Source organism: Palaemon carinicauda, chromosome 45, assembly GCF_036898095.1.
Source record: "Palaemon carinicauda isolate YSFRI2023 chromosome 45, ASM3689809v2, whole genome shotgun sequence".
NCBI lineage: Eukaryota > Metazoa > Arthropoda > Malacostraca > Decapoda > Palaemonidae > Palaemon > Palaemon carinicauda.
This window is the reverse complement of record NC_090769.1, coordinates 35,274,443-35,291,894: the sequence shown is the minus strand read 5'-3', so window position 1 is coordinate 35,291,894 and position 17,452 is coordinate 35,274,443. Positions and strand designations below refer to the sequence as shown.

At 39.8% G+C, this 17,452-nt stretch overlaps 1 protein-coding gene across 1 annotated transcript in view; it reads left to right on the top strand.

The window, feature by feature from the left end:
* Positions 1 to 17,452, top strand: part of LOC137634906 (microtubule-actin cross-linking factor 1-like) — a 1,614,628-nt gene that overhangs the window by 247,662 nt on the left and 1,349,514 nt on the right. The window contains exons 39-43 of the mRNA XM_068367453.1: positions 2,614 to 2,784; positions 5,072 to 5,206; positions 5,449 to 5,658; positions 5,844 to 5,990; positions 9,790 to 9,933. Of these exons, the coding sequence (XP_068223554.1) occupies positions 2,614 to 2,784; positions 5,072 to 5,206; positions 5,449 to 5,658; positions 5,844 to 5,990; positions 9,790 to 9,933 (807 nt within the window). The remainder of the gene's footprint in view (positions 1 to 2,613; positions 2,785 to 5,071; positions 5,207 to 5,448; positions 5,659 to 5,843; positions 5,991 to 9,789; positions 9,934 to 17,452) is intronic.

Here is a 17,452-nt window from a genome sequence, read left to right as displayed (position 1 = left end):
TAATTGCCGCTGTTGGCACACTGACCTGCTAGTTGTCTTTATTTTGAAGGCATGAATCAAGGACTGGTGGTCCGTTTGCATCATGAATTGCTATCCCTTGAGCATATATCTGGAATGTCAAATAGCACGGTACGCACAGGGACTGAAAATCGTCCCTGGCGTTTTGCGTTTGATGCAACCCACTTGGCGAGTGAAGGAAGCCTATTCAGCTGGCAGCTCGGGGAGGAAGTTTTGAAAAAAGCAAAGAGATTTGCATGCATTTCTAAGCCACCTAATTGGTCAATTTATGGGAAAAAAAATAAAAAACTACTGTAACGTACACTTTGCAGTAAAGTTACAATGCCATAGACATGTGTTATTGGTATGTAATAAAACAAAGTACATTACTCAAAACATTTTGGCTTTGCAAAAAAAAAAAAGTATTGATTGAATATATTTTGTCATAATAATGAAACAAAATAATTCTAGTACTGCCACTGAAATATTATTTTTAGTATTACTGTTGATGTCAATATGATTTTGATGTTATAAGGAGGTTTTTTTGTGGCCCCCCAATCTCCTGTGGATAAAACAGTCACTATATCAACAACAGTAGACTAGTAGAAGTAGTATCTATTGTTGCTGCTTATTGTGTATATTATTGCTTATTTTAAACCATCAGCCAAGACTGACTTATTCAAAAGAAAGGATTAACATTAAAGCTAGTGTGCCTTGCAATATTTATCAATATATCAGCAATTTTCTAAACAGATTACTCTTTTCAGCTACCTTATTTTTATGACATCATTATCAAATCATTCAAATAATGCTCTCGACTGCCATCTACTGCAGATGTTCTTAATGAGAGTGTTGCATACTCCTTATGTGATTCTTGATGAATTTAGAGTAGAGAGACTTCTCTAACATGTAACCTGTATAACTGGCAGAGTGAGCGAGAACTTATATGCTGAACATATAACACAATATGCATCACTCAATAAGTCATATTTACTAAGTATTTGATAAGGACATACTGGACAAGTTTTACAAAATGAACAATTGCTAATGATCTATCTCTATTTGAAAACAACTACTACCATGATTCTCGCTCACCCCTTTACCTTTAACATTATAACATGTAGCCTATATGTACAATGAGTACTTATACATCTCTCTCTCTCTCTCTCTCTCTCTCTCTCTCTCTCTCTCTCTCTCTCTCTCTCTCTCTCTCTCTCTCTCTCTCTCTCTCTCTCTCTCATTTTTAGACTAGGACTGTCTAAAAGAATACAAACTTGGGTTCTTTGTTACATGTTTTCACTATCATTGTCTACTGAGAAGGGACTAGACAAAATAAGTAAGGTTTGTTTTCGAGTAGGTGAATGGCCAAACATTTTTGAAGAAGAACATGTAAAATGGCAGTGTTAGGGTAGTAATGATAGGCCAACAGTTCAGAAAATATACCATCAAGCAAGAGTACCTCAAAACCAGCAAAGATAATTTTGGTAATCACAGTGGAAGTCATTTAACTGTAATACTACCCTTTGCCAGTTTGGAAACCCAGCAAAATCCACATCGAGAAGGCCATCTATACAACCATCCATAGTTACACCCTCAGAGGTTACTATGTACTCCATAGTGTTTAGCAAAAGAAATGAAGCTATCCTTTGATACCCACCATGTGAGGTCATGAGTGAGTGCCATGTTCAGTATTCTAAACATTTTTTTCATTTACTTCTAAGAGAGATTATACTTATTTTCCAAATACTAAGTTTTTGTCTATTATTTTAGAGTTGAGAGATATATGTATGTGTGTACATGCATGTATACAGTATACAGTATACTGTATATCAAAATGTCTGAATCTAGATAGCCAGGAATAAAGTTTGTCTCGTTTCATCATATGCCTGACAGCAATACAGTAATCATGCACGAGGGCAGTCATGAACCCCACACAAAGTTTTCAATATAGAAGGGGTTAATGTGTCATACTGAATATATAATGCAAGAATTTACTGTATTTTTATTAGTTGTTTTAATATTAATTTTTGGCCCAAAAATTACTATCTTTAACTAAAATAATAATTAAAATCTTTAATAATGTAAATACATATTGCCCCAAGGAAACCCAAGATATAATGAGGAATCTGTGTTACTGATTCATACATAATAAATAAAAAAAAATCTAATGTACTGAGGGTTCGATAGGTGAACCACGATATAGCAAAGGATCACTGTATCTAAAATGAAGCTGGTGGTGACAGAGAAGTAGTGGTAACAGAAATTAATTTAGGTACATTTGAATGGGTATATGTGTTACTGTAATACAATTTGCCCACAGGTTTTGTAAAGTATCAGAGAGATTTTCAGGTAAATAATGTGCGCTTCCTATATAAGTTTTGAAACTTCAAAGATACAACTAATGTGGAAAGTACAGGTGTAGAAGATCTTTACACTTTAATAGTAGGCCAGCATATAACATACTAGCTTATGTTGTATTCAAAATGTGTAGCACAGTTTTTCTTTGATTATCTTCCCCAAATATTAATAATAATGATAAAATAGATATAGTAGTACAGTACAGTAATTTACTAGATTTCTATTTAAAGATTAATTTACGAAATATTGTCATTATAGGCTTTGGAGCAGGAAGTAGCTGAACTGGAGCCTGACATTGCTACTATCATATCAAGAGGTGATACTTTGACACTCACAACACATATGGTTGATGTTCAAAAGGCAAACACTATTCGTACTGCAGTTAATGACCTTCGAAATCACTGGTCTGCCTTGAAAAGTGAAACTGAGGTAAGTTAGCTTATGGGCAAATTATGAAATACTGTACTTTATGCGGTGTGATATTGGCATCTTGGTAATATTTGTTAGATAAGATTGAATGTAACTTGTTTTAAGAGCCTAATTAACATTACACATGAATAATGTACAAATGTACAGATTATTGAAAATTCTCCAGATATTCATATTATGTGTTGTAAGCTGTTTAACTAGAAATTATGTATACAGTATGTGTGCATTCATCGATTTGCATCTTTATTTAATTAGAAGATTAGAAAAAAATGGGGTCATTAAAAATATTTCCAAGGCTTTTTTAGATGATTCAAGTGGATTAATATGGTTCGATTTACATTACTTATTAGGTAATAATTTGAAATGTAATTTTTTAATCACAAGTCCTATTATTTTTATGTTAAATTGGGTTGATATGGTATGCTGTATTTTTATTACCTACTTATTTGATATTAATAGGAATTTTATGATTAAAAATAAAATGGACCTTATTTTTATGTAAAGTTTCAATACTTGAATGAGATGGGCAAGATAGGTGTAAAAAAACTGAGTAATCAGAAAAGTAGACCAGTGGGTAATTTGCATGTGCACATACTCACATTTAGTTCTTGGGATCTAATGGGTGTTTTTATATTCTCCCTTCATTTAACACCATTTTACATTATATCAACCCAGGGATGTAAACTCTCCAGGAGGTTATTTTTCTATGCTTTCTAGGCTAATCTCACTAGTCTTCATGTTTTAACTACTGTCATCAAGTTATTTTTGTAGTTGCCTATTGCAGACTAGTGTTTGCATTATCTCATGTTGATCTGTTATGTCAGAAATAAATTATACCTTAATGTGGTGAATAGGTTTGCTCATCCCATGATCAGCAAAGCTATACTAGTCATGGGCACCCATATTAGGTTGGTTTGCTGTGAACAATCAGACCAAAATCTCCCACCAACACCAATCTGCAGTCGCCAGCGTAGTGATGAAAACTGCCTAAAACCCAGTTATAAATAAAACAATATTGATGGGGAATATCTTTACAACTTAAAGATTTGCAGATGACATAGTTTTGTTTAGTGAATCATGGGAGGAATTGCGAAAGATGATGCGAGATTTGAAGAGAGAAAGTCGAAATGTGTTTTAAAATGAATTTGACTAAATTTAAGATGATGTTCAATGAAAATGTAGAGAGAAAACAAATAATGGTCTTGGACATACCTCTAGAGATTGTTAATGAATATGTGTGCAGAGTACTTAGGACAGATAGTAAGCTTTTCCCCAGGACATGAGACTGAAATTAAAAGAAGGATAAGCATGGGATGGAGAGCTTTTGGTAAACAAAATGCGATTTTGAAAAAATGCTACTTTCTTTACAAAGAAAAGTATTTAATCAGATGGTCCAACCAGTATTATCTTATGCATCAGAAACTTGAAGCCTTACTAAACCCTTAGAACATAAGCTATCTACAACTCAAAGAGGTATGAAAAGAATAATGATGGGAATAACACTAAGAGACAGAAAAAGAGCAACATGAATATGAGAGCAAACTAAAGTAGAGGATATTCTAACATGTAAGAAAAAGAAATGGACATGGTTAGGACATATAACGAAAATGACAGATAATAGATGAACATTAAGAATAACCGAAGGGGTCCCTAGAGTTTGCAAAAGAAGCAAGGGAAGGAAAAGAAGATGATGGATTGATAAGCTAAGAAAGTTTCCTGGTTTGAACTGGCATGGATAGACCATAAACAGATGCAAGTGGAAGGACATGTCTGAGCCCTTAGTTCTGCAGTGGACTGGTAACGGATGATGATGATGATGTAAGAATGTGAACAAATCCAGTAGGGAAGCCAATTAAAGTGCAATAAACACATACAGAATTTGCTAAGGAATGAGATTCAAGAACATTCACTATTTTATTACCCACAGACAGCATCTCTTTAGTCAACCAACTTGCAAAACTTGAATTTAAAGATTTTCATTTAGGAGGCACTATGATAGGGTCAAGACTGGAAATCAATATGAAATCTAAGGCAAGATTATGCAACTGATGAGTCTTAAACAAGTCAGCATGTCTCTGCGTTATAGAAAACTTAGGACTAAATGCAAACTGGAATTGCTAGCCTTTGTTTTGAATGTAAGACAGCTTATTAGGGTATTTCTCAGCAATAAGGTTATGTGAGGTTTAAAAAGATCATTCCTAACTTTTGAGGTCTGTTGCTGTGTTTTCTTTTTCTTCATCTTCCCGGGCATTATAATATAAGTAAATGTTTTTCCTCTCTATTACAGGGTGTCAAAGCAAATTCCGAAAAAGTTAATGAAGAAGTTAATGTTGCATCCAAAAAGGCTGATGATATTGTTAACTGGATTAATGATGTTTCCAAGAGACTTCATCTTGTTAACAATGATGAAAGTCAACTACAGGTAATAGTAACCATGAATATGTAAATTGAAAATTTTGTTGATATTTATTTTAGTTCTTTAAAAATGTTATGCTGCATGTCTGTTTTTTTTTCAATTTTGTTCCCACGAAGATTCTATTTTGTCTTTATCTCCATAATGATATTCCACATAATTTATTGTAATGTTTTTTGTTGCTGTAGAAAATGTTACCTGTTCACGTGTCATTATCTTGAGGTCATTATCATTTGTTTACAACAAAACAGGTTCTTGAAAAGGAGATGGCTCAAAAGAAAGAGGAACTAGATGATCTCAATACCAGTGGAGCTCTTCTGAAGAAGTACAAATACAACCACTTGCAACCCATCTTAACATTGTTGAATACACGGTGGACTGAAATCAGCATGCAGTTCAGGCAGTATCGCAAAGTTTCTTTAGAAAAGAAGACAATTGTTTCTTCATCAAAATTAGAAGCTGTGAGTATATAGAAGTTGTAAAATTTATTACAGATTTTATTCAAAAGTTCATGTATTGATAGAAGTAAAGGAATGTGTTTTAAATTCAATATCTTATTTAGATATTGTTTTTCATGAATATTAAATTGAACTCAGAAATTTAAGTTTAATTTTTTATGTTGTTCATGTACAAAATTTCTTTATAGGAAGTGGAGTCTACATCAGTGCCAGATTTTGTTGCAAGTGTCAATCGTCTTAGAGAAGCTATATCTGCAATATCTCGTCAGCTAAGCACAAATAAGTTGGCGGGTAATCATTATGATAATCTCAAGGGACAAGAAGAAGAGCTTAAGGTAAAATAATAGTTAAAAAAAAACGATTGAAGATCTAGAAGCCTTGAATACTATTTGAAGTTCTAATTTTTTTCTGATAAAGTTTTAATCTCTTTTTGATTAAGAATTACTAGGTTTTGCACACAACAGATATAAACTGAATTTTAATAATGAAATTACTTATTTTTATACTCATCTGGTGTTTATATTGCTCCTCTCTTGAAGTTGGTTAAATGTCGATGTCTACCCTAAACAAAAAATCTCCCATTTTCTTTGTGTAATTGCTGTGATCCTGTAATGCAGTACAGTATTGAGATCTTATGGTGGTGCTTGGCAATACTGCTGCGTGGGTAGATCATATTCTTTTGTCTTTCAGTTCTAGTGTCGCTGCATGTTTCGACTTATAGACCAAGAGAAGGAATTCTTTCTCTGATCAAAAGATCTAGACTGCACACAAGTCCTCAAACATCACCTATTCTTTTTTTCTAGTAACTCTTAGTCCGTTGGACAATGATAACTTGAGGGGTGGGATTTGCAAATCTAAGTTCGAAGGACCATGGGGGGTTTTTACGTGATTATAGTTAGTGGTTATCTCATAAATCTCCTATGGAGGAATAAGTTGATTTTATGTTTACTAGTTTTCTTCTTCTTTATATGAAGTCTTAGAGACTTTGTAAGATGAAGAGCAGACAATTAATGAAAAATGATGTGATATTAAGAACATATGTTGATCAGTTGGTAGTGAAGTTTTGGGACATGCAGTTACAAGGAGAAAACCATGGATATCAAATGAGAAGTGGGATATTATAAAAAGGACACAAAGACAGATATTGATAGTTAAAAGTTTTCAAGAAAAGCCAGGAATGATTGGAGAAAATATTTAGACAGGAAAGCAGCTGAGGCTGACAAAGCTATGAATTCAGGGAGTGGCTATGGTGTAAGAATTGCTCTCAGAATTGTTAATGAAATCTCTACTGGGACAAAAAAGAAGAAGCATATATCCATTAAAAGAGAGATATGACTGTTATAGCAACAGAAAATGAAGAAAGGCAACATTGGATGGAACACTTTAGTGAGGTCATGAATAGGAGATATGAAGGGAATAATTTGATTGATATACCTGAAGCTGAGGAAGACCTTGATGTGCCCACCTGAGGTGGGGTCAGGGATTGGGTCATTCATATGAAGAGAATAAGAAGTTTTGGAAAGAAGTGAAGAGAGTAAGGAGGGCTGGTTCAAGAATTGAAGAGACAGTGAAAGATGGAAATGGAAGGTTGTTAAAAGGAGAGGAGGCAAGGAAAGGGTGGGTAGAATATTTTGAAAGTTTACTGAATGTTGAGGATAATAGGGGGGCAGATGTAGTTTCTTTTGCAGGTGTTGAGGTGCTGGTGATGGGAGATAAGAATGAGAGAGAGATTACAAGAGAGGAAGTGAGGAGAGCACTAGATGAAACGAGAGTAGGAAAAGCATCTGGTATGGATGGTGTGAGAGCTGAGATGTTGAAGGAAGGGGGTGTGACTGTACTTGAATGGTTGGTGAGATTGTTTAATATGTGTTTTATGTTGTCAATGGTACCAGTAGATTGGGTTTGTGCGTGTATTGTACCACTATATAAGAGTAAGGGAGATGTGCATGAGTGTTGTAATTCAAGGAGTATTAGTTTGTTGAGTGTAGTTGAAAAGTGTATGGTAGAGTACTGATTAATAGGATTAAGGATAAAACTGAGAATGCAATCTTAGAAGTACAGGGTGGTTTTAGGAGAGGTAGGGGTTGTATGAATCAGATTTTTACAGTTAGGCAAATATGCGAGAAATATTTAGCAAAAGGTAAGGAGGTGTATATTGCGTTTATGGATCTGGAGAAAGCGTATGATAGAGTTGATAGGGAAGCAATGTGGAATGTGATGAGGTTATATAGAATTGGTGGAAGGTTGTTGCAAGCAGTGAAAAGTTTTTACAAAGGTAGTAAAGCATGTGTTAGGATAGGAAATGAAGTGAGCGATTGGTTTCCGATGAGAGTGTGGCTGAGACAGGGATGTTTATGGAGTGGTGAGAGAGGTGAATGCTCGAGTGCTTGAACGAGGATTAAAACTGGTAGATGAGAATGACCATGAATGGGAGGTAAATCAGTTGTTGTTTGCAGATGATACTGTACTGGTTGCAGACGAGGAAGAGAAGCTTGGCCGATTAGTGACAGAATTTGGAAGGGTGTGTGAGAGAAGGAAGTTGAGAGTTAATGTGGGTAAGAGTAAGGTTATGAGATGTACAAGAAGGGAAGGTGGTGCGAGGTTGAATGTCATGTTGAATGGAGAGTTACTTGAGGAAGTGGATCAGTTTAAGTACTTGGGGTCTGTTGTTGCAGCAAATGGTGGAGTAGAAGCACATGTACGTCAGAGAGTGAATGAAGGATGCAAAGTGTTGGGGGCAGTTAAGGGAGTAGTAAAAAATAGAGGGTTGGGCATAAATGTAAAGAGAGTTCTGTATGAGAAAGTGATTATACCAACTGTGATGTATGGATTGGAATTGTGGGGAGGGAAAGTGACGGAGAGACAGAAATTGAATGTGTTTGAGATGAAGTGTCTAAGGAGTATGGCTGGTGTATCTCGAGTAGATAGGGTTAGGAATGAAGTAGTGAAGGTGAGAACGGGTGTAAGAAATAAGCTTGCGGCTAGAGTGGATATGAATGTGTTGAGATGGTTTGCCCATGTTGAGAGAATGGAAAATGGATGTCTGCTAAAGAAGGTTATGAATGCAAGAGTTGATGGGAGAAGTACAAGAGGAAGGCTAAGGTTTGGGTGGATGGATGGAGTGAAGAAAGCTCTGGGTTATAGGAGGATAGATATGAGAGGCAAGAGAGCGTGCTATAAATAGGAATGAATGGCGAGCGATTGTGACGCTGTTCCGGTAGGCCCTGCTGCTTCCTCCGGTGCCTTGGATGACCGCGGAGGTAACAGCAATAGGGGACTCAGCGTTATGAAGCTTCATCTGTGGTGGATAACGGGGGAGGGTGGGCTATGGCACCCTAACAGTACCATCTGAACTCGGTTGAGTCCCTTGTCAGGCTGGGAGGAACGTATAGAGGAGAGGTCCCCCATTTTTGTTTCATTTGTTTGATGTCGGCTACCCCCCAAAATTGGGGGAAGTGCCTGGGTATATGTATGTATGTATATACTTTAATCATGGGTGAATTTTACTTGCATTGAATGTTATACTGTAATGCATAAAAGCTAATTTCCTCATTTGTGAGTATCCCTTCTTTAAAAAAAACATAGGAACTAAGTAAACTGTCACTGTACTTGAAAATCTGTTAGGGCTTAATATTTTGTATCAATTTTGATTATGAACTAGATTTTTTCTACTGCTGTTATTTTCTAACAATTTTGCAGCTAGGATATTTATATTGAAATTTAATTATTAGCAGTTTTCCTGTTGTATAATTTTACTGAATTACTTGAATCGTTGTTCTATGTCACTTAGAATTCTTATATCATAAATAAATCTCATTGGTAGAGCACTAAATTTTGTGTCTGTATAATTCCTGGTTAGACCTCTGCTTGTTATCCACAATCGAACCCAGTTGTCAGTAGCGCCTAGCATTAGCCAGTTGTTAACAGAAGTAACTCTGGGTCATCACCTTCAACCCTAAAGACTACTTGAGAGCTAGGGGTCTTTATCCTCATGGTGCTACCACTTCAAAAGTAGGAAAAATGGGTGGTGATATGTCTATCGTCTGTCGTGGAGAATTTGTACAGATTAAGAATTGTGATGGAAATTAGACTACTGTAAAGTCATTTTAGATAATGATCAATTTTATTTTTCAGTCCATAAAATCAGGAATTGAGACACTGAAACCTAGATTAGATGGTCTGGAAGAAGAACGAAATGCCACAATAAAGAATGTTACACCAGTGCAGTCAGAGCAAGTGCGTCGTGTGATGGATAAACTTAGAGAGGAATGGGCCCAAGTAAGTGTTTGCTTGTGTTTATTTATTTAAGGAAGTATTTTAGCACTTTGCCATTCAGTATGTAACAAGAAAGCAGTTTGCTAATGCATATACATGTAGAATAATGTATGCACAGCAATGCCACACAATACAAGTTTTTTTTCCAAACCTCACAAAATGTTATCACTGAATATGTCAGTTTGTTATTTGAACTATCATTTGGTAGAGGCTAGAAAGGGAATCCAATACGACATAAAATATCTAAAATATCTATAGAAATACTGCCTCCCCTGCTCTAGGGCCAATGCAATGTGCATAGCACAGATTCAGTGTGTATAAGAGAGTCCCTTAAGTTCAGATGCTATTGAATTTGACACAACACCTCCAATGCTGAAATCATCTGGCTATCAATGACACATCATCACTGAGAATCATCACTACTACTGAAAACAATGTAACTTGTGCACTAACTTGTACCAAGCTGCTATCTTCGTTCCTACCGCTGAGCTGTCATGACATCCCATTCTCTGCTCCAGAAAGTGAGAAGTTTCCATCTACTGTTACATTAAGTTATGATTTATTTATCCACTATATTTAATAATAGCATTAACATAATAGAGGAGTTGAATTACTGCTCAAGATTCCTTTCAGTGTTTTTATCTAGTCTATTTATGTGATTGGCTTCCTATGATGGATGAAGCTATTCACTCAGTTTTCTTGCAACATGGAGGCGTTTCAAGTTTTTGCAGTTTGTGACTTCTCCCAATTTTATGATGTATTTTTTTAACACCCTTTCATTTTGATTATTAGTTTTTGTAAGTTTAATCCATTACTGTATATTTTTCAAATAACATAGCTTAGTATATTTCATGGTTGTTGGAGTATAAGACCTTTAAACTTTGGCTTTAACGTTGTCTTTTAGGAAGGTTCAACTACCCACCCCTAGTTAGCAGGGGTGTAGGACCAACCACCCTGCTCACACATGCAGGAGCCAACTCAACCAACTTTTTATTTCAGCTCAGAAGAGAACCTACGTTGTCAATTCCCCTTCGCTTGATTCGGTTTAAAAACCAATAAAACCAACTGGCCTTAAGATTATAAACTTAACCTTTTCTCTGGTATGTAAGAGTGAGTGCATTCCTATATTGAGAATGTAGATTTGTCCAGGCAGAGAAGGTCACGGCTAGAGCATCTTCATGTCTGCGCTGGAGACTAGTCCTCAGGCCTTTTGTCCTGCGTTCAGGGGTCACACTTGTACGCAGGAGTCTTCCTGTAACGTGTGTAGGGAGTGGCCTCCCTCACAGTGGCAGTAATTTTAGCAGATGACGGAAGAATGAGGCAAAGAGGGAGTCTCCACCTTCAGTTTCATCCTCGAATTCGAAGAAACCTAGCCAACTTAATCCAGCAGCTCAATCCCATCACTCCGACTCTGCCTGGTCAGTCTCTTCTGGGGACCAATCGGGTAGGAGAGGAGGTGCATTGAATCTCGGACAACCTTGTGAGGCCGAAGTCTCTGTTGCTTCTGCTGGAGAAGCAGTGCAGACTTTGCCTGTATGAGAGTCTCTTTCCTCTACGCGGTACGTCGGCTGTGACCATCCTTGGAACGCTCCGACTCCCCTTTTAAGGAGTGCCTTCTTGACGTCCTTCGGCCATGGATATGGGGTGATGGTGAAGCAGCTTCACCCAAGGGTACTTAACAATGATTCCCCCCGACACGCCGGGGTCTAGTACCAAAGGAGTCTCTTGACGAAGTACCGTCAATGCCTGATCTCGCTCGTTCAGCTTCGCCTGACAGATGCCAGCGCTCGACGGATACCCTTCTGAGTATCCCGTTGAAGGAATCCTTTCCGGGAATGCCTCCAAGTGTCGGACAACGTTCCCACTCGTGGGATGGATGCCCTTCACCAGCTATTGTGGGACCGTCTTTCCGTTCAAGAAATAACCCTCCCACATCGGCAACAGGTGTAGATTGTCTTTCCCGCCTATAGGGAAGACAACGTTCACCTGAGTGGTCGCCTCCTAGAGGCTTCCGTAACATAGTACATGATACATCAGTATCACCTTCCAGCTCTTCGGAGCATAGCTTTTTGGAGCTAGACGATAGGAGGGGTTAGGCAGCTGTTTTCAGCTCCCTTGCTGTGCCGTCGTGTCCTAGGCAAAGTGGTTGTTGCATTGAGGCCAAATTCCACCCCTGAGCCTAGAGCTGTTACCTCTTATAGGTTGAACCTTCTGGTTTCCTTACCCATCAACAACCTTCATCCTCTCAGCATGCTATTACAACTTCATGCACAAGAGAGCATAAGGTTAGGCAACACTCTCCCTTTTGGGAAAGAAGGAGCATGCTAGCTGAGGAACTCGCTAATATTATCATGTTGCGGATTAGTCTAGCGTGCGAACTCTCTCCCAGTGAGGTGAGTGGATGAGGAATTCAGGGTGCTCTCCCAACTATACACCAACCTCATCCCATGCCAACACTAGATGTAGTTTGATATGTGCTCACAGCTATGTTCTAAACCCATCACTCGCCAGCTTGGATAGAAGAGGGGTACACCAACCAGATCCCTCAGCAGAAGCATAATGGCAGACATCTAGCTCTGATAGGCATCTAGCTTCTCCACTGCTTTTCCTTTATTAGGTGATTATGAGACTTGTTAGTTTTTTCCTCCCCTATACATATATGATTGAGTTGTTTACTTGGTTATAGATGGTTTTCATTGATAGTACACGATTCTACTCGGTTATTGCTTTGGTATTAGTCCTTGGAGACTTCACAATACATTCAACCCAAAAAAGAGGTTTTGACAAAGGAAAAACCTATATTTGGGGATGTACTGTATAGTCTCTAAGATCTTCCCTCCTTATTAGCCTAGTATAGGGAAGAAGGGAAGATGGAGTCTTGGGCAAAGTTAGTGCATAAATAGCATTTTTTCAATATTAAACTTAGCCGGTGATCATATAAGCTGTCAGCTCTGCTGCCCGACAGAAAAACCTAAGGACAAATTACGCCAGCGATCGCTATACAGGTGGGGGTGTACATCAACTGCGCCATCTGTCGAGCAGGTACTCAAGTACTCCATGTCAACACAGAACCAATTTTCTCTCTGTCGTGCCACTGGCAAGACCTACTAAATACGCTGTTACTAACTGGATTTGTTTTCACAACTATTTGGTGAAGTACACTATTCTAGTTTTGAGCTTTCGCTATGCAGGGGTTTTATCTTCATCTCAAAACTTGAACTCGTTTTGGATAGATTTAATTATGGTGACAAAGAGAGTATGGACTCTCTTTCACTTTTAAATGGCCGACCCTTCCCTTAGACGGAAGTGTGTTTAGGTTTTTAGTAATTTTGCTTAACACGTTATAGATCTATATATTTTATATCTCTCCGCCTTTATTAGGCCTCTTCGATTAACTTTCCATTTATTATAAACATATAAAAATAAATTTTTATGTTTTGTTTATATGCGACCTTTCCTGATAGTAGGCGGTCCTAACTTGGAACCGAAGTTAATCAACGTTGAGCCCGTTATATCGTATTTAGCCTTTAAGGAATTTAAAACTTTTTAAATTTAATGTTTTATGAAAGAATTTCTTTGATAGTCTTCGTACTGTTTTCAAAGATGAACTAACGTTTAGTTTTTTTTAGACTACGCAGTTGTTGACGTTCAGGACGTTCAACATGCGCTCTATCGTTACGATAGAGAGAGAGTGTATCACGGTTTCACTTTGCAGTAAGAGTAAATCGATTCTGACGTTTCGTTCATTCTTTCTTAACTTAAATGGTTTAAATTCTAAATTAAAGGAACTTTTTATTTGGAAAACCTTTCAGTTTTTTTCCTTTAGCCAAATAACATGTTTTTTTGACGATATATAATTGGGCTCTTCTCTCAGGTGCGAAATCAAGAGAGAAAGAGAGAGAGAGATAGAGACGGAGGGAGAGAGAGGAGAAAAAACGTTCCGTTCAAGCGGGTAACGTTGTTCTCGTGTTACTCTCCTCCCTAGTCGCTGTACGGGGAAGAAGGTAAAACGTTTCTAGGGTTTTATTCTTGTCCCCAGGCTATGTGCGGTGAGAGTTTGTAAACGTAGTTTATTTGTACTAGTGTTTAGTCTCTTTCCCAGCCACTGAATTCTTTATCTTTATATATGTTTTCTGTTTTTGCTAGTATTAATGAGCTGCATTATACGACTGTTTTCGCAATTACTACCTTTTAATGAAGGGTAGAATTGCGTGTTTCAGGTAGAAATCAGTAAAAGTTTCGATTTCAGTGAAATAAGTGCAAAACAGAAAATCGAAGTGATAAAGTGATATGCGCAAAGTGTTACAGTGTTGCGTCCGAGGGTTCGTCTGTTCGTGCCTGTCGTTCACCTAGTCCGGGACCTCTTGCAAGCTCCCAAGCCCAGGGGAGAAGTAATGTCGAACGACTTATGGGTTCGTCAGGCCTTGATCAACGAACAGACGTTTCCCTCCGTGGTTTCGGGCGTATCTACCCAAGATCGCCCCACCCACACAAAGACGAGAGAGCCCATTTACTTCTCGTCTGCGGAAGAGCTTTCTCGTAAGAAACCATGGACCAAGGTCTCGCAGCTTATTAAGCGCAAGTCGGTCCCTTCCGCGCAAGTCCAACGGCCCAGTTGTAGCCACTGGGTCAGTTCGGACTCGCTGCAGTCTTCCGACGACTGCTCACCTCCTAAGAGAGGCAAAGCGGTACCGCAACAGGCAGTAACACCGTCTGTTGCCGCACCTGCTACTGTAGACCCTAAGTGGTCTTTGCTGCAGACCATGCAGACACAGTTAACATCTTTAATGCAGGAGTATCGTGCGGAGAAGGTTGACGCTGCACCCGTTAGCCTACAACCAACCACGGTTGTGCGTTCAGTTGACGCTGAGGCTACCTTCTCCCGCACTCCGGCTGTGAGAGTTCCACCACCCATGCGCAGTGTACCCTGCCAGCCGCACGTTGACGTTCACAGACGCACGGAACCCTCCGTTGACGTTCGCGAGTTACCACAACAACAGAAGGGTGGAGTTAAGTAGCTTTGTTTTGACGCTGTGCGTCAACCTCCGCATTCTAGAGTTGTTTTGACTGCTCAGTATAGACAGTCAAAGCAGTCTCGAGTGAACACTGTATGTCCTCACGCACCTGTTGTGGTTGACAGTTCAGTTGTTGACAGTTCACAGACTGTCAAGCAGTTACATGACGTTGCCTTCTGGTCTGCTACTAATGCACCAGTGCTGTATGTCCTCACGCACCTGTTGTGGTTGACAGTTCAGTTGTTGACAGTTCACAGACTGTCAAGCAGTTACATGACGTTGCCTTCTGGTCTGCTACTAATGCACCAGTGAGAGACTCACTGAGATAACCTAGCTTTTATCGGACAAGGTTCCTGTAGATGAGAAAGTCCTGTTCTCCCTCCTGCTGATATTCCTTTGAGGACTCTGTCATTTGGAGAGGAGCCTTAAGCTGCTTAGCCTCCTATGGACTTTAATTAAATCATGATAATTTTTTAAGGATCTTCGTCCGGATCTTGTAACTGCTGCTCCTCGTTCGCCTAAACGTCAGAGCTTACACTAGGCCTAGCTACTTCGAAGCCGTTGTTGTTAAGCTAGTGCGCTCTCGCTCTCCTAGAGAGCGTTACGTTGGCTAGGCGACTGGTTTTTGCACCAGGAGGAGTTTTAGGGATACAGCCTTTGATTTCCCTTCTTTTAAACTGGCTTATAGAGCGAGAGTCTGATAGTACACGAGAGAAGTTCTCGGCTTGGGAGTTCATGCCTCTGCCCAGATAGACTTCTCAATTCTGGTAGACTCGCCCTGGCGCCTAGCCAGGAGACGCTCCAAGTTGTTTACAGGTCAACTTCTCAACTTTTGTCGAGCCTTTGAAGTTTTGCTGTTCTATTATGTCACACATAACAAGGCTTCCAGGGATGGTAAATGGTTCCGCCTCAGTCGCTAACCCCGTCTGTTGCCACACCTGCTCCCGTAGACCCTAATGGGCTTTGCTGCAAGACATGCAGTCCAAGCTTGTGTCCTTGATAGAGGACTTAAATGCGGAGAAGAACCTTCTGGCCAACAACCTTCCAACCGGTTGGTTGTGCGCCCTGTTGACGCTGAGGTATCCTACTCGCGTCTGCCAGTTGAGGTGGTTCCTCCACCGATGCGACCCAGTGTGGGTTGCCAGTCGCACGTTGACGTTAAGCGACGCTCGGAGGTGGTTGTTGACGTTCAGTGTGTCACTAGGAAGACGTTCAACAACCAGCAGAGGTGACTTGTTGTGACGCAGTGCGTCAACCTCAGCAACCCGGTAGGGTGTTGACTGCACAACCCAGACAGTCTAGACAGTTCGGGTTGACGCTGTACTTCCTCGCGCACCCATGGTTGTTGACAGTTCACAGACTGTGCAGCAGTGCCATGATATTGCGTCCGGCTCCGTCACGCATCCACCAGTGCGACCGGATTCAGCGAGTCAGACGTTGCCCACTCCGTTGCCGTTTCCTCATCAGATTCGGATGAGGAACCCTCTGATGAGGACGTTGCTGAACAAGACGATCAACCCTCAGCCCTGCTATCCATCCAGAAGATGCTGAAGAAGGAACGCTGCCCAGTCAGGCTGTGGATGAGTCTGGTAGGGACACTGTCATCCGTGGATCAATTTGTGTCACTAGGAAGACTACACCTCCGTCCTCTTCTATACCATCTAGCTTTTCACTGGAAAAAGGACAAGACGCTAGAAGCGGTCTCGATCCCGGTTTCCGGAAAGATAAAGTCTTGTCTGACTTGGTGAAAGGACTATATCAGAGAGGGTCTTCCCCTGACTGTTCAGACTCCCAACCACGTTCTCTTCTCGTTCGCATCGGACGAGGCTGGGGTGCGACATTAGACGGTAGGGAATGCTCGGGATTATGGAACTCGAATCAAAGGACACTGCATTTCAACTGCAAGGAGCTACTGGCAGTACGTCTGACCTGGAAAAGCTTCAGGTCTCTCCTTCAAGGCAAAGTGGTGGAGGTGAACTCGGACAACACCATGGCTTTGGCGTACATCTCCAAGCAAGGAGGGACCTACTCTCTGACATTGTACGAGATCGCAAGGGACCTCCTCACCTGGTCAAAAGGTCTAGACATTTCACTAGTTACGAGGTTCATCCAAGGCAACTTGAATGTCATGGCAGATTGTCTCAGTCGGAAGGGACAAATAATTCCAACAGAATGGACCCTCCACAAGGATGTATGCAAGAGACTTTGGGCCACCTGGGGCCAGCCAACCATAGATCTCTTCGCAACCTCGATGACCAAGAGGCTCCCAATATTTTGCTCACCAATCCCGGACCCAGCAGCAGTTCATATAGATGCCTTTCTACTAGATTGGTCACATTTAGATCTACAGTGAACCCTCGTTTATCGCGGTAGATAGGTTCCAGTCGCGGCCGCGATAGGTGAAAATCCGCGAAGTAGTGACACCATATTTACCTATTTATTCAACATGTATATTCAGACCTTCCCTTGTACGTAGTACTGTTAACAAACTACCCTTTAATGTACAG